This window comes from Carlito syrichta, unplaced genomic scaffold (assembly GCF_000164805.1).
Source record: "Carlito syrichta isolate Samal-C Ts95f unplaced genomic scaffold, Tarsius_syrichta-2.0.1 Scaffold307978, whole genome shotgun sequence".
Taxonomy (NCBI): Eukaryota; Metazoa; Chordata; class Mammalia; order Primates; family Tarsiidae; genus Carlito; species Carlito syrichta.
Genome location: NW_007252074.1, coordinates 51,170 through 74,069, shown reverse-complemented (window position 1 = coordinate 74,069; position 22,900 = coordinate 51,170). Strand labels below are relative to the sequence as shown.

At 39.7% G+C, this 22,900-nt stretch overlaps 1 protein-coding gene across 1 annotated transcript in view; it reads left to right on the top strand.

Annotated features, from left to right (window-relative positions):
* LOC103267129 (leucine-rich repeat and calponin homology domain-containing protein 1) overlaps nucleotides 1-7,531 on the top strand; it is a gene marked incomplete at its 5' end in the record, with an annotated part of 65,616 nt that extends 58,085 nt beyond the window's left edge. Inside the window, one exon of the mRNA XM_008064730.1 lies at nucleotides 5,013-7,531. Coding sequence (XP_008062921.1) covers nucleotides 5,013-5,123 — 111 coding nt within the window. The remainder of the gene's footprint in view (nucleotides 1-5,012) is intronic.
* Nucleotides 7,532-22,900: the final 15,369 nt, after the last annotated feature.

Sequence of the window (22,900 nt, the reverse complement as noted above, 5' to 3'; positions counted from 1 at the left end):
GTATGAGTGACTTCATTTTAGTCTAGTGGCTGGCCTAGAAGTAGGCGTGTGTCTCTTTGGGAGCAGCAGAAGCTATAGAGAGAGCAAAACCAAGCTCAGCCTGCTACCACAAGTCATTTCCTGTCAGGACAAGATGTCTGACCCTCGATATGAAGAGAAGCCAGATGAGGTGAGTGGCAGAGCTAAGCCTGCCACTGAGGTGAGGATTTGCTGGTCCCACATGATGTTGAAATCGATGGGATTTTTCCATGAAAGAACTCTGAGGGCCGAGAGACCTCTTCCCATGCCATGACTACAGTCTGAACATACTCACCTGTCAAGTGAGGAATTTATGGGAAGTGGTACAATGTCATGGAAAAAGCCCAGCTCTAAAAACAGACATGTGTGGTTCAAATCTGGATTCCTGAACTTACTAACTGTGTAACATTAGCAAGGTTACTTGAACTCTCTCTGTCTCCGTCCTCCTATCTGTGAAGTGCAGATATTAATGCCTACCTTGCAGGATTGTCATAAAGAGCCAATGCAGATCTGTAGCATTGGTGCCAGGCATTTAGGAGGCAGCCAAGAAGTTTTTCAAAGTTAGCATTTAGTCTTTTTTGCTAGCTGTCGTTTCTAACTATGTTCGCTGTGACTCAGAACAAGTGTGGGGCCAGGCATGGTGGTGGAGGTGGGAGGATCACTTGAGCCCAGTAATTCATGGCTGCAGTGAGCTGTGATCTGTGATCATGCCACTGCCCTCCAGCCTTGGTGACAGAGCAAGACCTTGTCTCAAAAAAAGGAAGAAGAATGGATGATGAGGTTGAGGGGATACCTAGTAGATTTCACCATTGGAGAAGTAACACAAAACATGAGTTCTTCAAAGAGGGTCAGAAGCATTATTTATTTATTGTTATTTTTAAGATGTGGGCTACAATTCAGGGTTAGGTATACAAATGTTCATTATGCAGGTGCCCTTGTTGATGAGGTATGCCCCTCTCTCCCCTGGCAGTTTCCCACTATTGCCAATCCCTTTCTTATAGTATTAATGATAATTGTTCAAGGTCTGCTCATGAGTGAGAACATATGGTACTTTGTTCTTTGTTTCTGTGATAGATCACTGAGTATGATAGACTCTAAATCTATCCAAGTTCAGAAGCATTATTTTTATGCAGCACATTACTTCATGACTTTGCTCTGTGCTTTAAAAAGAAACACAACACAAGGAGTCCATGGGCATACAAAGAGTCTTCTGTCACAGTCTCAACAGAAACCACTAGGGTCCTATAACAGTGCTACTTAAATTCAAATCAGTGTGAGCATATAGCTCTCTCTGCTATAAGTCTGTTGTGTGCAAGTAATCTTCAATAAGGGCCACCTCACCTGCCTGGTCCTTGGGAGGGCCTTTCTGCTGTGCCACTTTTTATCCAGCTGTTAGTCTACTGCATCCTAACTTCTACACTCACTTCAGGGATCCCCTCCCCTGTGGGAGAGGCAGTGGCTCAACTGATGTGATGGCAAATGGCCTCTGACCACTCCTTGGGACCCCTTCCTGTTTCTGGCAGGCTCCCCTTGGTCATCCTTTTCTAACCAGGGCCTCAAGGTGTAATTCCCATCTGGAGTCTTCAACCCAGTTCTGTGATAAAACAGCCAGCACTGCCATGCTTCTGTAAGGTTTCTAGTTTCCTATGCTAGTCTTCGTAGGTGCCTTCAATCTCAGCACGGTAGTCTGAGGGCCCTTCTAGGCTTCTTCAGAGAATCTGAATGAAAGGGAAAGGCAGGAAGGATACAAGGAGCACCTTTTTATGTCTTCTGTGTATTCCTCATCACTAGCTTAAGATGGAAGGGAGAATCTTGAACTCTGCACCTGGCTTAGGCCTATGGAGAACAGGAAGGTGAGAAATGCTGGTTGGAAAAACATGGGCCTGGGAAAGAGGGTGGCCATAACCTAACTCAATCGGTAAGGTGTCCACATGTCCTATTATCATGAGGCTGAGGCTTCAGTACCTTCCTATCCCTGTCTCTCTGGAGCCCTCTGCAGACCCCTGGAGCCACAGCTCATTTATGGTACAGGGGCTGTCTCTAACTGGAGGAGACATGCCACCCTCCAGTCAGCCTGTCAGGACTCGGGGGAGGAAATCTTGCCCCATAAAAGCTATGTTGCACACACTTCTGTGGAAATGTTAGTACTATAATTCAGTCTTATTCAGGACTAAACATAAGTAAACACTGAGGTTGAGAAGCAAAATGTCTTGCTCCACTGCCTTGGGCAAATCCCCCATTTAAAACTTTCTATTTGCATTTCTATTGATATCTTAGTGGTTTTCTTACTCATTTGTTGAGCTTATGTGTCATACAAAACCCTTTGTAATTTGATATAAATAATTTTTTTTTTTTACAATTTGTTGTTCATCTCATAAATATGGGGATTTTTTGACATGGAAGCTTTAAATATTTGGACAATCAATTGTTTTGATTTTTTTCCTTTGTGATTTTTTTTTTTTAATATTGATTATTTGGCTTAGAAAACCTTCCCCATCCATTTATCAGAGAAGGTACTAAATATTCACCTTTATTTTACTGGGAGAGGTGATTTGGATTTTTTGGGGTTTTTTACATTCAGCTCTTTATTTCAAATTGATTTTTAGCATATGGTATGAAATGAAGACCCATTTTTCCCAAGACATACCTGGCACCAGGAGCTTAACTGTACTTAGCAGCCATTTATAATTTCCTGCCAAGCCAGATGTCAACTTGCATGCTGGGGGAGCCACAGATCGAGGAAGGCATGTTCCTGCCCCTGTGGAACCTGCAATGAAATGCCAGATTCAGGTGATTTCACAAGCCTGTGGCAGATGGTGCCAGGGGAGACTGGACACCGATGTCTGGCTGCGGATGTTCCTCACTGTGTCACGAAAGGAAATACCATTCATACTCGCCTGGCTCACAGCTTAAAACTCAGGCAGACCCCGCCCCCCTCCCACTGTTTTTTTTCCCTCAGGTTGACATTTGGCTGCTGATATGCTATTGACAAGAGAATCCTAGTTTGATACATAGCAGTGACATGAAACCATGGTTAAAATTGTGCTTTAAAGACTCAACTGTCGGACAACTCCCTCAGGTCCCCTTCCACTGTGGGAGCTTTTCTGTCCTCTCAATATACCTTGCTTTCTCACTAAAAAAAAAAAATAACTGTCTGCCAAGGTGGGAGGATTGCTTGAGACCAGGAGTTGAAGACCAGCTAGAGCAGCATAGCGAGACCCTCATCTCGACAAAAAAATGAAATAAAGATTTAAAAGAGAATCAACTGTCTTATGTTGGTCTGAGGCCATTTCCTAAGACCTAGGTTAAAATATCAAATTCTTTGAGATTTGCTACAGGTTAGGGAAGGGGAAGAGGTGGGAAAATAGTAAGGTGGTGAGTGTAGGACCCATTGACGTTTGAGATGGTGGAACAAGTTATGGGAGATGGCATGGCATGTCCTTTGAAGATCTTTTCAGCGCAGGCTAATTTATGGAGAGTTCTGCATTGAGGCTGCAGTAAGATTTGGTTCTTCACTTAAAGAATCCTGTGGATTGACTTCCTGCTTGTTGAACACTGACTCCACTGCCTGGGGTGTGATGCAGATCCTATTTACACTCCTTAAAAGCAGTATCAGCCACCCTGAAAAAGAAAAAGAAAGAGGAAATCCTGTCATTTGCAACAACAGGGATGAACTTAGAGGACATTGTGTTAAGTGAAATAAGCCAAGCACTGAAAGACAAATACTGCATGATTTCACTATTATGTGAAATCTAACAAAGTTGAATTCACAAAAGCAGAGAGTAGAATGGTCGTTACCAGGGGCTGGGTGGGGTGATAGGGATGTGCGTCAAAGGATAAGAAGTTTCAGTAAGACAAGAAGAAAGTTTAAAAGATCAATTGTACAACATAGTAACTGTAGTTAGTAATAATGTGAAACCTGAAAATTGCTAATAGAATAGGTTTTAAATTCTCAGCACACAAGAAAATAAGTATCTGAGGTAATGGATATGTTAATTCACTTGATTTAGCCATTTTATAATGCATACTTTTAACAAGCTATCACACCATAAACAAGTACAGTTTTTATTTGTCAGTTAAATAAAGAAAAAAAAAAAGAAACAGCAAACATTGGACTGTGGAGAACACTCCACCATCAGGTAGATAAGAGAGAGTATTTGCTGTGAAGTCTTTTCCCAGCCAAGGAGACACAACCTGGAAGATTCTCCTGTGTGACATCAGACCAGGGTCAAATAAAGGTTTAAATTATTTCATCATGTTATTTTAGAAACTGTTTTGAGGAGCATGAAAGGTTCTACACACAAGAAGTGACTCCTGTTGATTATTTTTCTTGAGCGGTATGTGCTGGACATTTTCCAAGAGCAAAAATGCAACATGAGAAACTAGCAGAACATTTGTGTCTTTGACAGTTTTATGAAAGAGTCTTAAAAATAAGGCTATTGAGAGCTGTTGTTAAAATTACTTATTTATAAAGACTATTCATAAACCACGAAGGAAGGACACCAGTTCACCAACATGCTTGTATTCCAGAGATCACAGGGAATAAAATGAATTAAATCAAGGTCTGTGGTCAGTATAATGGTGTGTGGTTGGTATAAATGAATATCTGGATGTCTTTAAAATGTATAAGAGGCTATTTGCAATTTTTCTTTGTAAGAATAGAAGCTATTCTATTCCTGGTGTGTTTTTTCCAACTGCCTCTGCATAGCTCAGTTATTTAGTATAGAAATTTCCTAAATATTTAGGAATATTCTGAATATGTAGGGTGATCAGGAGCCTTTCTGAAGCAACCCTCACATGTGAAAATTATTATTTTCTCTGTAAACACAGTCAGGGTCTTTGCAGTGGGATAAAAGCAAGAGAAGGCGAATAGGCCAGGTGATCCAATAGGTGTGCTATAGAGAGTGCTCAGCCTAACTTTCATTGATGGTGTGGCAGGATTGTGTGAAGAGAGTGTGATCATCTACAAGTTGATATTTTATTCTTCTTTTTAGGAAAAACTATGTCTGCCCCATCACATCCTTGAAGAGAAAGGCCTGGTCAAAGTGGGCATCACTGTTCAAGCATTACTAGACGTCACTGTCACGAAGACTCTGTTCACATGAAACCAACCTCTCTCTTTCGGGTGGGCTCAGACTGCTCCCTTCAAGGGTCCTGAACTCTGCTCCTGGCACCTGTTCAACCCTCTCTCCCATCCACTGCCTGTCTGTTCACTGACTCCAGTTGCATTGAAAAGGTTTTCAAGATGAAGGAGGATTTTTTGCCTTTCAGAGCTGATCTCCAACGTTAAGACTTGCCAGGTATTTTCTTGAAGCCGGTGAGGGAGCTGGGGAAAGACTGAGTGGCACATCAGTGCCTTTGACACCCTCCTTCATAAACCCTTCCACACTCACCTACTGCCATTACCAAAACGCCAAGCACAACCGTTCTGCAGCAAGACGCATTTGTTTTATTAAAACCCAGCTCATTACATATTTAATGGGGGTGGGGAAGGGGTGCAATCAGGTTTTTCACCACCAAATTATTCAAGAAGTTTCTTGAGACCATTGCCTTTTAAAAAACTATTTTCGACATACAAAATATTTATATAAATATTATTTATTAGTGAGTTGTTATTCATCCTTTGGATGCAAATTGTAAATTAGGAAACTATTTTATTACTGCTTTTTTGTGGTTAAACACTTTATTTTAATATTATAAATATTGAGTTATTTTCTATCATCTTTGGTGTGCAGTAGTTCTAGGTCTCAGTAATCATATCTCTGAGGTCATATGATTCAAAAAATTAAGCAAAAAAAAAAAACAGGTGCTTTTATGATAAAGTTGTTTTCTGGGGAGGCATGATTGACACTTTGGTTTGTGGAACATTGGTTTTATTTCTATTTCTGCATTCCATCCAGTTTCCTACATTCCAGCAGCCCTGTTGTCTCCAAAGACTGACTGAAATCAAGAGAGCACCCCAAAGTTATTTGTAAATAGCTATGATGGAAAAAAAAAGACATATTAAACTTGAAGATAAAATGTGAACAATTATTTTTTTGGATTCATACTTCTTTTGCTATGCACAAAACATTCACATTTTAATACAAAGGAGTACTAAGTGTTAGCATCATGTGTCTTGAAGTCTAATTTTGCACTGTAACTTGGGTTACGTTAAAGAGAGCCTAGCACCAAAGGTAGATAATGGAGAAATGGGATAGGAAAGTGGAGATGATGAAAAGTTTATTGTTTAGCCAAAAAGCTTTGTAAGGGAGTCTTCGACTGAGTAACAGAAATTACTTAAGACGCATAGGACCTGGGTTAGGAAATCAGCACTTCTGACAACTGCCAGTTTTAAGAGCGGAAATGATTCTGAAATGTGCTCATTTTATTCTCATTTAGTTAGTGGTTTTCAAAGTCATCTGTAAAAAATCCTGCAAGATTCATGGTCTCTAGTGTGAAACCTCAGAAGTGAGTCATCCGTGGTCCGGTAGGCAGCTCCACGCACCACCACGGCAGCCTAAGAAGGGGAAGTAAGTGGAATTTGTGAGTCTGAGTGGCCGGGGAGGGAGCATGTGTAAATAAAATAGGACTAGAGAAGAGCCAGCCAAGGAAAGGAACCCGTGTAGGTCCGAGAAAGTCACAGATGGCTTCACAGAACATGACAACCCTTTGTAGGCAGTTACATGCATGTCCCCTCACACTGCAGTTACAGGTATCCCGGTCATTAATCTTTCAAAGTCTTAGGAAAGCTGACTGCACTTACCCCTCCATGAAAAGCCATTGGAAGATTTTAGAGCAGCAGTAGCCACAATTTGTAAGACAAATGTAGAGGTGAACACAAAAGAAAAGACATCAGGAGGAGAATGCATGTGTTTCAACACAGGCCAACATCAACCAACGCGAAGCTTCCCTTTGCTCTAGGGAAGATGGAGGGGGTCTCTGCAAGTGGAAATTGAATTGGCAGCTAGCAGTTATTTCCTATCAAATGTACCGTGCACTTTAACCTAACTTAAAACATATTTTAATATTTTTCTGTACTACACAAATACCTGTTTTGTCAGATAGCATAATGATGTAAAGAAGAAAGACATTTTGAACAAAGAGCGTATACAGCTTAAGCAACATTCAAAGGTTGATTATATAAATAGGAATTTAGACTGCTGCACCTTCACGGACATTTAGAATGCAGGGTCCTGAAATATTTTTTTACATGTATATATGGCAACATGAAGCTCTGTAATCATTGTTTTGAGAGATTTTTTTCAAAATTAAAATATTTCTTTTGATATTAATTTTTATTTCTTGAAGTTGGCTGTATAATATAAATGGCTTCAGTATTTTGTAAAATGGCTCTTTTTTCCTTTTAATTGCAGTCCTTGTATGGCTAAGATGTCTTTGAATTCTTGTACACTGTTTATATGTGCAATAAAATGTGCATGACCAGCTGACAGTTCCATAATTGGACAGAGTGTATATAGTGCCATTATCCTTCCTTTTATTATTTAACTGCCATTAAAACTTTGGATTTGTATAAACCATCTTGTGATTGACTTACCTGTCAAAAAGGTTGAGTCTGGTCTCACACACACAAATCATAGAGTGTCGTTGCCAAAACAGATTGTAGCAATCATTGTGTTAACATCATAGAGTGACTTAAACCTAGATGAGAAAGCTTATTACACACCTAGGCTATATGGTATAGCCTGTTGTTCGTAGGCTACATACCTGTACAGCATGTGACTGTACTGATTACTATAGGTGGTTGTGACACAATGTATTTGTGTTTCTAAACAGAAAAGTTACACTAAAAATACAGTACTATAATCTTATGAGACCCATCATGTATGTGGTTTGTTGATGGAAACATTGCCGTGTGGCATGTGACATACAGCTATCAGAAAATGAAATATATATATACATACACATATATCAGGAAAATGAAATATACACACACATACATATCTCAGGATAATTCTTTTTTTCTCCCTCCCAAACAAAAACTTGGAACCACAGGACATACAGCAAAAGCAAACTTGCTACAGTAGAGTTGGGGTGGAGGTGGAGGCATGGATTCAGGACCCCTCCATGTGGTTTTGCGGTTGTAGCTTTAGAGGTGTCTTTCAAGATACCTTAAGGTCCCTTGGCCCATGTTGTAAAAGCCACAGGATCTGATCCTCCCACTTCAACTGCTTTCTGTGAAATCTGACACCCACTGGATTAGACCACTAGATCTGGGCTAGTGTTGTTTCCCCTACATGGTCAGCCTGACTTTGGTAGAAGAGCAGGCTGCTTTGAGAAACTCAAGTGAAAATAGGAGGGATCATTTCCATCTTCTTGTCCCACTCCACACATAACATATACAGACCTGGGACCACTAGCCTGAGCAGGGTCGGCAAGGAGCAGTGTCAGGGCCTCTTATTTAAGATCCACATCTACTGAGTCAGGGTACTGCATACACAGCCTGTGATGTTCTCATTTGACATACTGCTACCGTGCCATATCCCCAAATCTTGGCCGTCCCTCTGCACTTCACAGAAATCCAACACTTCATAGACACTTCCTATCATTAAGTTGGCTGGAGCAACTGGAGAGTATGGGATTTATTGAGTGGCTACTGTGGGCCAGGTGTTCAGCCAAACTATATGGTCTATTAGAACAAGGGTGCTTGTGTATTTTGTTCTCTGCTGATTCTCTAATGCCTAGAATAACCCTTGTCATCTAGTAGATACTGAAAATATGCCAGTTAGAAGAATTAAATTTTACCTATGTTAGCTCATAAATGTTACCCTAACCCTGTAAGCAAGATTTGTAGTGGGCTTCAAGGGACTGCCCACCTTATACACATGCTCCTAGGAACTCATCCTGCCTCCTATACCATGAGGTTTTTGTGACCCTTAAATGCCTGCCTGTTCATTGATTCAAGAGATACACCTTACAGTTGACTAATAAGGCTCCTCAGAATTTTAATTATTTTCCTGGTAACTGAAGACAGAGGACATAAAACCTAGAAAAGACCTAGAAGTTTCATGGCCATGCAGAGAGAAATAGGGACAGGTGACAGCAAAGAATACCTTGATGTTTGTATTCCTGGACCTAATATTTCCTGTACCTAGTATTTCTAAAGCCTGGGTAGTCGGTTCTTTCATGAGTACTTCCAAGAAGTGATCATTTTTGCATGATATAAATTTCAGTTGGGCTTTTATCACTTCTAATTAAGAATGCAAACTAATAAGAAGAAGCTGGTACTCAGAGTTGTTCGGGTAATTCGTTCAAGGCCGCAGCAGCTAAGAAAGAACAAGTCAGATTTAACCTCCGCTGCATCAAGTTTGTGCCCTTGCTATTCAGAAGGGCTTCCCAGCAGAGCTGGCACAATTGAAGTTTCTAGAGTTAAAAAAGTCCTAGATAAATAACTAGGATGTTCTTTTGTAAGAAAGCAGAATTGTGTGATTAAACCTAGTAAGCTGAGCCTATCTGGTCTGGTTTCAAGCTCAGTCAAGGCCACACCAAAAAGAATAGGGAAAAAGGGATTTACTAAAAAACCTCCAGTTCCATTGTCATTTCTCTTTCTGAATTTAATTATTGCTAGGCTGTTGTTTTGTTGTTGTTGTTATTGTTGTTTTTAGTACCTCCCCCCCATTTATCAAAGTAATGTTTATCGTAGAAACTTTAGAAGTTATAAAGAAGTTGGGAAAGATCACCCATAATTCCACCTTACAGGGAACTATTAAACTTCTGAAATAGTTTCTTTGAGACATTCTTATGCATTTTTACATAGTACAACTTTACATATTGACCTTTATTTCTTGTTAGACTATACACTTTCCCCTGAAGGATAGTATTGTTTACTATAAGAAAAAGTGGGGTTCACTGGACAGGCACTCACAGGATATTTTATGGGCTTCTTCCAGCAGTAGGTAACAGATCTGAATCAAAGATAAGGACCTTTAGGTCTTTGATGGGCACAGGGAGCCAGCAGGGGTGAGAGGAGTTACTACAGGAAAGAGAGGATAGCTAATAATGGGTGTGTTCTTAAACCAGCGCCACAGTGAACAACTGAAGTCCAGTCCTGGAGGAAGCCCTGGAAAATAATATAGAACAGCAGTCCTCAAGCACTTTTGGCATCAGGGACTGGTTCTATGGAAGACAATTTTTCCATGGACCGGGGATGCGGGGAGGGATGGTTTGGGGATGATTCAAACACATCACCTTTATTATGCACTTTATTTGTTACTATTATGTCATAATATATAATGAAATAATTATACATATCACCATTTAGAAAAAGAGGCATGGACGAAAGTGGTAAATAAAATAATGGGCAGGTCACTTAAAGCCTGCCACCAGATACAGCTGTACAATTGAAGTACATCCACTCACTTCCTGCTCACTTGATAGGGTTTTGCTATAAGTCTGCAAGCAATTGATTTATTATGGTCTCTGTGCAGTCAAACCTCACTGCTAATGTTAATCTATTTGCAGCTGCTCCCTAGTGCTGTCTATCATCATCGCCTTAACTCCACCTCAGATCATCAGGCATAAGATTCTCATAAGGAGCATGCAACCTAGATCCCTGTGCATGCACAGTTCACAATAGGATTCACACTCCTATGAGAATTTAATGCTGCTGCTGATCTGGCAGGAGGCAGAGCTCAGACAGGAATAAGAGTGATGGGAAGCATCTGTAAATACAGATGAGGCTTTGCTCACTAACCCGCTGCTTACCTCCTGCTGTATGACTCAGTTCCTAACAGGCCACAGACTGGTAGAGGCCCATGGCCCGGGGGTTGGGGACCTCTGGTATAGAACATCTCACACCACAGAATTATTCCAGCCAAGCTCCCAAGAGGGAACTGAAGTATTTATACAAAAGAAAAAAAAATCCTCCTCAACAATACACTTAGAAGGGCTTAATAAAATAAACAAATTCCCATTTCAATGCTTTGATTATCATAAGAAAAGCAGGGAATTCCTTATGGTTTCTAAGCAGACAGAGCTGAAATGATAGATAAAGACAATCCTAAAAACAAAGACAGATTATCTACCAACAAAAACAAAACCAAACAGATTGATAGCTGACTTCTCAACAGTACATGAGAAGCCAGTTGGCAATAATCTGTTTAAAGTGCTGAGAGAAAGGTGATGTTAATATTTGAGACATGCAAAAACCAAATTCATTGTCAACACACCTTCACTGAATGTTGTATTTCAGGGAGAAGGAGCTTTTGGGGGTTTTAGACCTTTATTTTTTTAGGCCAAAAAATAAACATGTAGCTATATGGGCAGAACCAAGCAAACACTAACAAACATGTTAATGATATTAATGACTAATTTTGGGTAGGGGTTGCTAGAATAAAAAAAGGAAAGTTCTGGCCAGTTATTACACATAAGATGAGCAGACATGATCAAAGTTAAAATATCCTAGTTCTTTGTACTATTTTGGAGAAGGGTAGAGAAACTGATTTATTTACAACTGTTAAATGTAAACATTAACACTTTATTATTATTACTTTTTAAGTTTTAAAACAGAGCTTATTAGTGAGAAGAAGAGAAAGAAAAAGGAAGATTCATGGCAGAAAGACCTGCCATGGGCAAGTTTCTCAAAGAAAACCTGCCAACATTAAAACTTTAATGGAAAGAAAAGAAAGTCAATTACTTTCAGATCAGTAAAGAGAAGAATATGAAATTAGGAAGTGCCTTCCAAAAGTGGCAGGAAGGACATAGATTGGGGAGAAGAAGCAGGGAAGGCCCCAAGTAACAGAGTAGGAATAAACCCAAACACATCAGCAAGCACCATAAATAGTAATGAACTAGATCACTAAAAGTCAGGTGGATTTCTTAGAAATCCAACGATATGATATTTACAGACACAATGAATTGTAAAGACATAGATTGAGAGTAAAAGGACAGACAGTGGTGGCACACATTGATTTGTATTTATCTACCACCAACACAAATAAAAAGAAAGCTTGGCAAAGGCACCTGAGGAGGGCCATCTAAATAGGAAAGCAGGAAATCTGTGTCAAAGTAAACCTAGGCCCAGGACAGCTTTGTCCCAACAAAGGACTTTTCTGTTCAGTAGTACACCATATCTATGGGTGGGGGACATTGTCCTACCAGGGAAATCTGGAGCTGAGTGCATTAAGCACTAAGAGTACAGGACAAATGTCTTCAGGAAGAAGTAAAGAGATCCTTTCTGACAAGGTCAAAGAGGTGGTGAGAGTAAAGAAATGGGAGGGAGTTAACTGTAGAAAATACATTTGACCATTCTCTGTGCTTTTTTGAATGCTGGACTCGAAGATAGATTATTTCAGCAACACTCACAGAAAAAAAAAATTACTGAGCATTTATAGAAGGCAATGAGGAAAACTCATTGGTGTTTCTGAGTTATAAAATGAGGCAGGGTGGGAATGGGGTTAGGGAGGAAAAGCAGGTAAGCTGCCTGCTTTCCATTGTGACTGGAAATGCCAAAGTAAATAAAATTGAGTACTTGACCAATAAACTCTTGCTAACCAATAAACTCTTCTTAACAACTTGCTATGGTTCGGTTGAGGTTGGTTTGGCCTCACCAAGTCTCACGTTGAAATTGGATTCCCAGTGTTGGAGGTGGGACCTGGTGGGAAATGTTTGGATCATGAAAGCAGATCCCTTATGAGTGACTTGTGCTGTTCTCATGTGAGTGAGTGAATTCTCACTCTTAGGTCCCATAAGAAAAGAGCCTGGCATCTGCCCCCTCTCTCTTGCTTCCACTCTTGCCATGTGATCTGGGCACATGCCACCTTCTTTTCACCTACCACCATAAGTGGAAGTAGCCTGAGGCCCATACCAGAAACAGATGTCAGCACCATGCTTCATGTACAGCCTGCAGAACCATGAGCTAAATAAACCACTTTTCTTTATAAATTACTCAATCTCTGGTATTCTTTTACAGTAACACAAAAGCACACTAAGACACAAGTCTTGCTTTTTTTTGAGAAATAAGATATTAACTCTCTTGTTAAGTTGATCCTCATGTAGATATCTGCTATAATCACAAAGCCAGAGAGAGGAGACAGAGGAAAAAACATGTCCACTATCTTAGAAGACGCCATATAGCCTCTAGTTAGAATGGATCCATACGTGGCAAGTTAGGGAAACTCCTTGTCACATACTTTATTGCTTAACTGACTGCAACTCTGCTTGAATATTAATGTTGACTTTGTGTCATTTGGCTTTTTTTCCTACTTCTTGTTTCAGTTCTTCCAAAGTATTGTCTCAAATCTCATTCAGTAGGCTCTCAGGTTGCCTTTTAATTGACAGGGAAAATGGGGGCCTCAGAAGTGAAGTGTCAAGTTATTTCCTGTTTTGGAAGAGTAAATGACTCTTCTTTCTTCCAAGATTAAACACCCACTCCACCACAGTTTTGGGAGATTAGCTTCTCTCTCCCCACCCCCTACCTCTATGTCTCTGCCTTTCTCCCCCCTCCCCCCGCCTCCAGCTTCTCTCCCAACTTCTTCTCTCTGCCTGCAGTTTAATTATTCAGCCACTAATTCAAACGTTACCAACCTATAAGAAAAACACTTGCCTTGAGTTCATATTGTCCTCAAAAATATTGTCTAGTTTCTTTTCTTCTCTCCTTAGTCAATTTACTTAGAGGTTATTCTATAAACAATGCTGGAGTGTGAGCTTCATAAGTACAAAGGTCATTGTTTGTTTACTGCCATTGCCTCAAGGCCTAGAATACTGCCTGATACATAATAGGTGCTTAATAAATACTTGTTAAATGATTGAATGAATAAATGCTTTTATTTTCCATTCATTTCTCCTTCCTATTCCTACTCAAATGCCTTCTCCTTCTTTTCATGCATTTTCTAGTTGAACAGTTTTCTGATATTCCCAGCCTCCCAAGCTAGACATGGCAGGATCATCACTGATACATTCCTGTCCTTTTCAGTTAGTTACTAAACCCTATAGATCCTGCCTCAGAAACATCTCTCAGCCCCAGCATCTCCTCTTCAGTTCTACTACCTTCGTGCCTGCCCTCACTGGCTCACCCTGGGTAAGTAGTCCATGGTTCATCTGGTCACCCTGTCTTTCTCCTTTCCTCCCTGATGCTACAGTAATATTGATAAAATGAATGTCTTATTGTGTCATTTCCCAGCTAGAAACACTTTCAGTATTACTCATGTAATTGATTTCAGTACATGCATGTCCTTCCCAGACTGTTAGTGTCTTACTGCGAATACCCTGTGGTGTTACAACTACTCCAGTCTCCTCTTGGTCTACACCTTGCCAGGTTCTCTATGTCTTTGGTTTCTGTGCTACACTTGCTACTTGGAATGTCCTGTTGTCTCTCCTTGACTTTGTGAAGTTGCTACCAAGCCTTCAAGCCTTATGGCCTGCGGGGGGCCAGCCCCTGCAGAGAGATTTAGAGGGTTCCTGGAAGGTGTGGTGGCATCGGCGATTATTCTGGAGAAATAAAGAGAAAGAAAGACGGGGAGAAAGAAAGAGACTGGACTCTGTCTAGTGCAGAAGCTGATTCTGTAGGAGGGATAGATATTAAAAGAAAGAAAGATGGAGGAATAGATAATAAAAGAAAGAAAGAGAAAGAAAGAAAATGGACAACTGTTCAATGGATTGAGCAGAAACCGTTTATTGGAAGTTACAGCGGGTATTTATCCCCAAATTTTACACAGACAGTCTCACAAGTCTTTCACGTGAACACAAAGTCAGGTGGGTGAGGGGTGTCCCCCACCCACCAGGTGTTTCCTCAAGCATGAGGAAGGACGATCCCAATTAAATCACAAAACTTTTACATGAACACAAAGCCAGGTGGGTGAGGGGCGTCCCCCACCCACCAGGTGTTTCTTCAAGCATGAGGAAGGGAAATCCCAAAATTATCTCACTGTTCCTCATGCTTGGTTAATATTCCTCAAAAGCAATACAACAATTCTAATATCATAATATTCTAATAATAACTTTTAAAACTTATGCATACACAACACCTAGTGACCAACTTAAATCCTAATTCCTTTCTATTTTATACTAATTCTACCTACACTATAGAGACTCTTAATTATAGCCCAAACCAGTTCCTAAGGAATCTGGCCCAGTCAAAAGATCATGTTGGGCCGTTTCTGGGAACAATTGATTACAATCTCGTAACAAAATGGTTGTTCTAAAATCCTATAAATCTATTTTAACTTCTATAAAAGTTTCTAATTCCTAATCCTGATCATTGGCAATAAAACTTCTAAAAAATAAAACCCAAATATAAACTATAAATTGTATTAAAGCCAAAACCACAAATGTAGAAAATGGAAACAATGAAATTTCTAAAGTTAGCTGTAATCTTATTAAACCTCAAAATATCATGTTTGATCATGCTTGAACTAACATAATTCACTGATGTAGCATAATCTATTCTACAATACTTTCTATGAATAAAATAAATTCAATTTCTATAATAAGTAGAAAAAACCTTATACTATACTAACTGTAGCTAAAAACTGGTTTAAAAGAAAGCAGTCTTGTCCAAAGTACGCACTGGGCCCTTAGGAATGTGGCCCAGCCCAAAGTTTGTGCTGGACCTTTAGGAATGTGGCCCAGCCCAAAGTTCATGCTGGGCCATTTCTAGTAACTCTAGATAATTATCTATATTATTAAGGTTGAAACAGCACTTTATATGTATATACTAATTCTACAAATATACTTTTAAATCTTAAGAGAAGCTTTACCATATTAAAGGCTCCCAAATGTGACCTGAGTTTGAATTATGTTAAGTTTAAAACTGAAACCACAGACTGCGAGAAACGGGAACAATGGACTCCTAAAGTAAGCCATGCCTGTCATACTCTCAGAACTTCATGCTTAGATCATCAAAGTCCCTGCTACTGGGACGTGCCAAACAGCAAAGAAGGGGAGAGGAAATGGGTCATCAGCTCCTGAACTCATCCTAGTGGTCTCAGGGTCTGCAGCCTGCCTGGATCCCTAACGCTCAGGCAGGCCTCCACGGCCGGCTCCCAACAATGGCCAATGTCTTCTTTTTAGTGAAGTTTTTCCATCTCCTCCAGATTATTTATGTCACCTCAGCATGCCTGAAAAAGGAATCTGTTTCTCTGAATTTGAATGTTCATTTCCCAATAAACCTCTTTTATCAAGCTCATATTGGACAAATAGTAATCTCAATGGTGAAAGGGCATAAATAGACTCACAATAACTTATTTTTCTTATAGAATTCTGAATAAGAAAAGTCAGATATAAGTAATGAGGAAAACTATATACAATAGCTAATACTTATTGATTGGTGTGATGATTAATTTTAGGTGTCAACTTGACTAGATATTACCAGATAGCTGGTAAAGCATTACTCCTGGGTATGTCTATGAGGTTGTTTCCAGATAAGATTGGCATTTGAATCAGTGGACTAAGTAAGGAAGATCTATCCCCACTGATGTGGGTGGGCACTACCAAATCGGCTAGGAGCCCAGATAAAACAAAAAGTTAGAGAAAGGCAAATTCTCGCTCTTTCCTGGAGTTGGAACACCATCTTCTCCTATCCTCCAGAACTCCAGGTTGTCCAGTCTTTGGACTCAAGGACTTACACCAGCAATCCCCCAGGTTCTCAGGCCTTCAGCCTTGGACTGAGAGCTACCTCATTGGCCCCTCTGGTTCTGAGGCCTTTAGACTTGGACTAAGTCATGTTACTGGCTTCCCTAGTTCTCCAGTGGCAGACAGCATATCCTGGGACTCCTTGGCCTCCATAATCACATGAACCAGTATCTACAATAAACCCTTTATCTACCTCTCCTCTCTCTCTGTTTCTCTCTCTGTTTCTCACTCTCTCCACATAGTATTAATTCTGTTTCTCTGGAGAAACTTGAGTAGTCCAAGTGGTTACCACCTAACTGGCACTGTTTAGGAGGTGTACATGTAGCAATGCCTGTAAGTTCACAACAACCCTGTGAGGTAGCATCTACAATAATCTTTTTCTTACAGGGGAAGTAACTTATTCAAGGTCCTGTGACTACTGATTGGTATAGTTGGGATTCAGAACTCCTTGGAACGTACTCTTAACCAGTATGTGATAACCTTTTGCTCTATTGCCCAAAGTCACTGACTAAATATTTAATAATAATAATGATAAAAAGAAGAAAGGTTGATAGCTGAAGACTTTAACTGGGGTTTTTTTTTTTTTTGAGTTGGAGTCTCACTCTGTCGCCCAGACTGGAGTGCAGTGGCCGCTCCCAGCCACCACAGCCTCGACCTGCTGGGCTCCGGCGATCCTTCCGCCTCAGCCTTCCAAGTACCTGGAATTACAGGCATGCGCTGCCACACCCGGCTGATTTTTCGTTTGATTTATTGTAGAGATGAGGTCTTGCTGCCCAGGTGGGTCTCAAACCCGCAGGCTCAGGCAATCCACTCACCTCAGCCTCCCAAAGGCGTGGGATTGCAGGCTGAGCCACCGAGCCCGGCATTAACTGGGTTATTTTATTTGAGCCTCTCAATGACTCTAGGAGGTGGGTCTTATAGCCATCATCCCTCTTTTACTTATGTGTATAGCAGAATGTTATATCCTTCTGTCCACTTCTGACAGAGGCCTCAAATAATGGGCACTCTAGACCACCTTCCAAAACAAGGTGCTAGACCATCTGCAAAGGTGTGTGAATCTCATTTCTGTCCAACTGGCTCTATGAAGACTACAAAAAGAGGTGAGGAGGCCAAAAGGTTTCTGAGAAAGCTGTTGGAGCTCTGTGCTTTTGCCTGCCCTCTCGCTGCCCTGGGAATGGGGAGGGCTGTTTCACCTTCCCCTCATTTGTAGCTAAGAGGGCATGGAAGAGACTAATGGAAAACCTGGTATGAGCTTCCTGGGATTTTTGACAGAGGGGTCTGGCTCTGACGAATTCCTCACAAACCTGAAGCTCACCTCAACTATTGGCCCCTCTGAGGGGTGAGACACTACTGGAAATGAGCCCTGCCTCCTCCTGGGGGGAGGCATGAAATACAGGTTTCTCCAGATGCCCAGCAGGAGGGAGCTACTACCTAAGGTTGCCTCATATTATGCTGGGGATCATTTATTGAGGGCGGGGTAGAAATGACTGCAATGCAAAGGCTGAGGGAGAATTCAAATTGTAACAAATATCTCAGCTTGGACTTTGTGTCATGATTCAGGGCAGAACAACTGAATATGGTTGGAATATAAACAGGATTATTTTACAATTCATGTGTTTCTGGGTCTTGGTACAGATAGGTGTATGCACTGTTTTTTTATGAAATATGTTTAGAAAGCAGGGACCATGCCAGGTTTTCTTCTTTAAAAAATTCTCACATTTTCACACAGTAAGTTATGATAATTCTATCAAAAAAAAGTTTTTGAATCAGAACTTAAATTTTCAGGTGTATAAACAAAGCAAGAAGTACAAAGATGTGTTTCTGGGTCTTGGTACAGATAGGTGTATGCACTGTTTTTTTTTTCCCTCTAGTTTTCAAATTTGTTAAACATAATGTTTACATCTAATAATTTACAACTAAAATATACATGAAAAATGCCATCATTCATGATAAAGCCTCTTTGAGTATATCATCCTTAATTCTGATGTTTCTCTTTCCCAGAAGCAACTGTCATTATTTCCACTCAGATCTTTTTCTATAAAATGTATTTGTACCTATAGTAAGTGAACATACTGTTTTATGGCTTAAAAATATAATCAGTATCAAATTATAAGCATTGCAACTTAAACAACCATTTCAACATCTGGGATAGCCTCTTTATCCCAGACTAGGTAGCAAGATATGGGATGAATTATTCCACATTTAAAGCGAGAAATGTTTTATAGTCTATCAGGCCTTATTTGACTATAACTAAGAAAAGCTATTTGCTATTGTGGAAAATTTGATTTTCAAGAGTGCATGGTCTATTGTGCTTCTCTTAATCGAAACACTGGGTGGCAGTGTTTTTACCGAAATGGTTTCAGAAGAGACAAAGAACAGGCTTTATTCTTCAAAGAATAATCCTCTTGAACAAGCAGTGACCAATAAGGTCACCTGCCTTCAATCTACCACCCGACAGCCTGTGCTGTTCAGTACTGCAGCTCTAAATGCAGGGTTTAACCATAAGCAAGCGTACACACACACACACACACACACACACACACACACACACACACACCAAAAACAGAAAGTCTGAAATTATATCTTGGATAAATTGAAGAAAAATAAAAGTCCCTTGTTTCACCCTGTTCTCAACTCGTGCTTCATTTTTAGTGGTGTTTGAATTTATTAAAAAATCCCAACAAAACAAAAATGTTAACCTATTTGATTGAGTATACATACAATTATCGCCTCAAAAAAGAAAGTACTAGCATTCTGTTCTTTACATACTATCACCAGAAGGCAGATTAATAAGTGTCACTAGAGACAGGGTGACTGACACCTGGTGGCAAAGAGACACTTACTAGTGTCTGTGAATTTCCAATTCACAGATTTTGGGTTGGAGTCCCAAACTTGGGCCAAATACAAAATGGGTATTAGATTTCTTTGATTTAGTCTCTGAAGACCAAAAGGACATTTTTGTATTGGGCTGGACAGGGCTATGAAAGGATGAGAAGTTTACAGACTATGTTTTATTTCTATAGTTGACCAGCCTCCAGACAGGCAGAAGACAAATTAACAGCCCAGTTTATTCAGTGTGTTGGTCCTCACAATGTTTTTTCCTCTTACTCAAAAAGTTGTGTTTAAAAAATAAAAATGTGCTGGAGAAATTTGGGAAGCCCATTTGCCATATGTGCCCACAATATGATATGCATTTTTATTTATAATTATATATATTAGCATAACAATATGTCATTTATATTATAAGGCATGCACAACAAAACCCCAAAAATTTTAACAGGAGAGGATGAAATAAAAATAAATTTAGGCAGAATCTCTAATATAGTCCCTTAGATGGTTTTGTGTCCCCTTGAAGGAAGGCACACCTCACTCTGGAGTTCAGTGGCACTGAGGTACCCAGTCACTAACATCTGACTTCATGTGGGCATCTTGTCTTGCTGAGTTTCCTAGTCCTGTGAATTAGACAGTGAGGGACTCTTTTTTACTCCATTTTTAGGTGACCCTTTGAATGATGCAATGACCGGCCTGAAATATGTTTAGAAAGCAGGGCCCATGCCAGGTTTTCTTCTTCAAAAAATTCTCACATTTTCACACAGTAAGTTATGATAATTCTATCAAAAAAATGTTTTTGAATCAGAACTTAAATTTTCAGGTGTATAAACAAAGGAAGAAGTACGAAGATGTGTTTCTGGGTCTTGGTACAGATAGGTGTATGCACTGTTTTTTTTTTCCCTTTAGTTTTCAAATTTGTTAAGCATAATGTTTATATTTAATAATTTACAGCTAAAATATACACGAAAAACGCCATCATTCATGATAAAGCCTCTTTGAGTATATCATCCCTAATTCTGATGTTTCTCTCTTTCCCAGAAGCAACTGTCATTATTTCCACTCAGACCTTTTTTTATAAAATATATTTGTGTCTATAGTAAGTGAACATACTGTTTTGATGGCTTAAAAATATAATCAGTATCAAATTATATGCATTGTTAAGCTATTTATTTTTATCCATAAATATTTTGGGTTGTTTTTATATTTGCCCTATTACACGCACACAGCAATGCATGCACTTGCACAGTCTTCTTTTGTATGTATCTTCCTCCATGAAGGTGATGAAAACTCATTTTGCAGGACCATGTACAGGAATGTCCATGTTTTCCGTGCTGATTTGAGACGTGACAATTGTCATACACTAAATTCCCATATGGGTCTGTGTCAGGACTTTTTTGATGAAATGACTCTTCTGAGTCCAAACCCATTTTATTTTTTATTTTTAAATAAAGACAGTATCTCACTATGTTGCCCAGACTGGTCTTGAACTCCTTGCCTCAAGTGACCGTTCTGCCTCACCCGCCCAAATACTGGAATTATAGATGTGAGCCATCACATCCAACCCAAACCCATTTTAATGATCATAGCTTTATAATCTGTCTTGTCAGCTGGTGGAATTTTTTTCTCTCTTGGCATAATCTTCCATATAAGTTTTATAATTAGCATGTTCTATTAACAATACTGAACCTTTGATTAAGATTACATAGCATTTACAGATTAACCTGGGATATTATTACTAGCTTTACTATATTGAACCTTTTATTCCACGAAAATGATATTGCTTTCCATTTGCTTAAGACTTACGTTGGTCAAGGGCTTATGCAATTCTTGTTTAGGTTATCCCTAGGTACTTCTGTTTTTTGTTGCTACTGTGAATGGGATCATTTTTATACTTCTTTGTTGGACATAGACTTATAGGAAAATTGCCAATTTTGAGATATTGATCTTGTGTCTAGCCACCTTACTAAGCTCTTATTGGTTCTAATACTTTGTCCTCCATCTTGACCATAGTGGCTGCTTCTTTTACCTTGGTTGCTGTGGCCACTGCAGCATTATTTACCCTATCATCTCTGCAAATTCCTTCTTAGCCTTTTCTGTTACCATCCCCACCACTGGAGCACTACTACTAGCATTTCCTTTCTTCACCCAAATTCCTGATTCTATAGATTACTTGGAGGCTAGACTTCAAAAAGAAAGCTTACAAACAAAAATCTTGAGTTTTAATTTTAATAAGGTAGTTTTGGTTTCAGAAGTGCCATAAAGCAACGTACCTTGTTATATATTATAGATACCCAATGTACTTGAATGTGAGGGGATTTGCATTTTTCTAATGGTAATATCCAAAACAGTTTGGCTAATTTAAATAGGTTCATAAATTCTTTTTTTTTTTTTTTTTTTTTGAGTTGGAGTCTCACTCTGTCGCCCAGACTGGAGTGCAGTGGCCGCTCCCGGCCACTGCAGGCTCGACTTGCTGGGCTCCGGCGATCCTTCCACCTCAGGCTTCTAAGTAGCTGGAACTATAGGTGCGCGCTACCACACCCGGCTAATTTTTGATTTATTGTAGAGATGAGGTCTTGCCAAGTTGCCCAGGCGGGTCTCAAACCCATGGGCTCAGGCAATCCACTCACCTCAGCCTCCCAAAGCATGGGATTACAGGCTGAGCCATCTAGCCCGGCTTATAAATTCTTAAATATAAAATTCATGCCTCCTTGTCAGTTTATTACATATATATTTTACAATGTTAAGATATGTCAGCTTAGCAATGTTAAATATTCCATAGATCAAAATATTTGTGTAAACTTTTCACTTACACCTCCGAAATCAGTGACATCACTTTTTGCATCATACATCATCACTTTCATTTCTAAGTGGTTTGGGATGCAAGAGTCTGTGAATGGTGCAGTTTACTGGAAGTCTTATCCCCTAAGTACCCTTTGTAGTAACACAGGGATTTTTTTTTCTTCATGTAGTAGTTTATTATCCCCCCAGCATAACTACTTAATATGTGTTTAATGGAAACTTTATTGAAGTATAACACATATGAAATAAAGTGTATAAATCTTAAGTGAATGGTCTGATGAATTTTCAAATTATTCATGTGCCAAGCACCCACACGAAGAAAAGAGAGCATCATCAGTATCCCCAGAGGCCCACTTGTGCCAGCTTTCAATCATTTCTCCCTCAGACTCTGCCCCCCGGCCCCTTGTTGTAAGTACCACCATCTTACTAATACAATGGATGATCTCCCCTTGGTATGGAACCTTATATGACAGGGTATCATGTGATTTATATATATATAATTTTGTGTCTGACTTCTCTCATCTCAGACTATGATTGAGAAACCTCCACCATGTTGTATTTAGTTGGAGTGTGTTTATTGTCATTCATGTGGAAATTCCATTGCATGAACATACTCCAATTTTAGCAATTCTATGGACTTCCAGGTTATTTCTGAATTTTGGCTAGTATAAATCGTACTGCT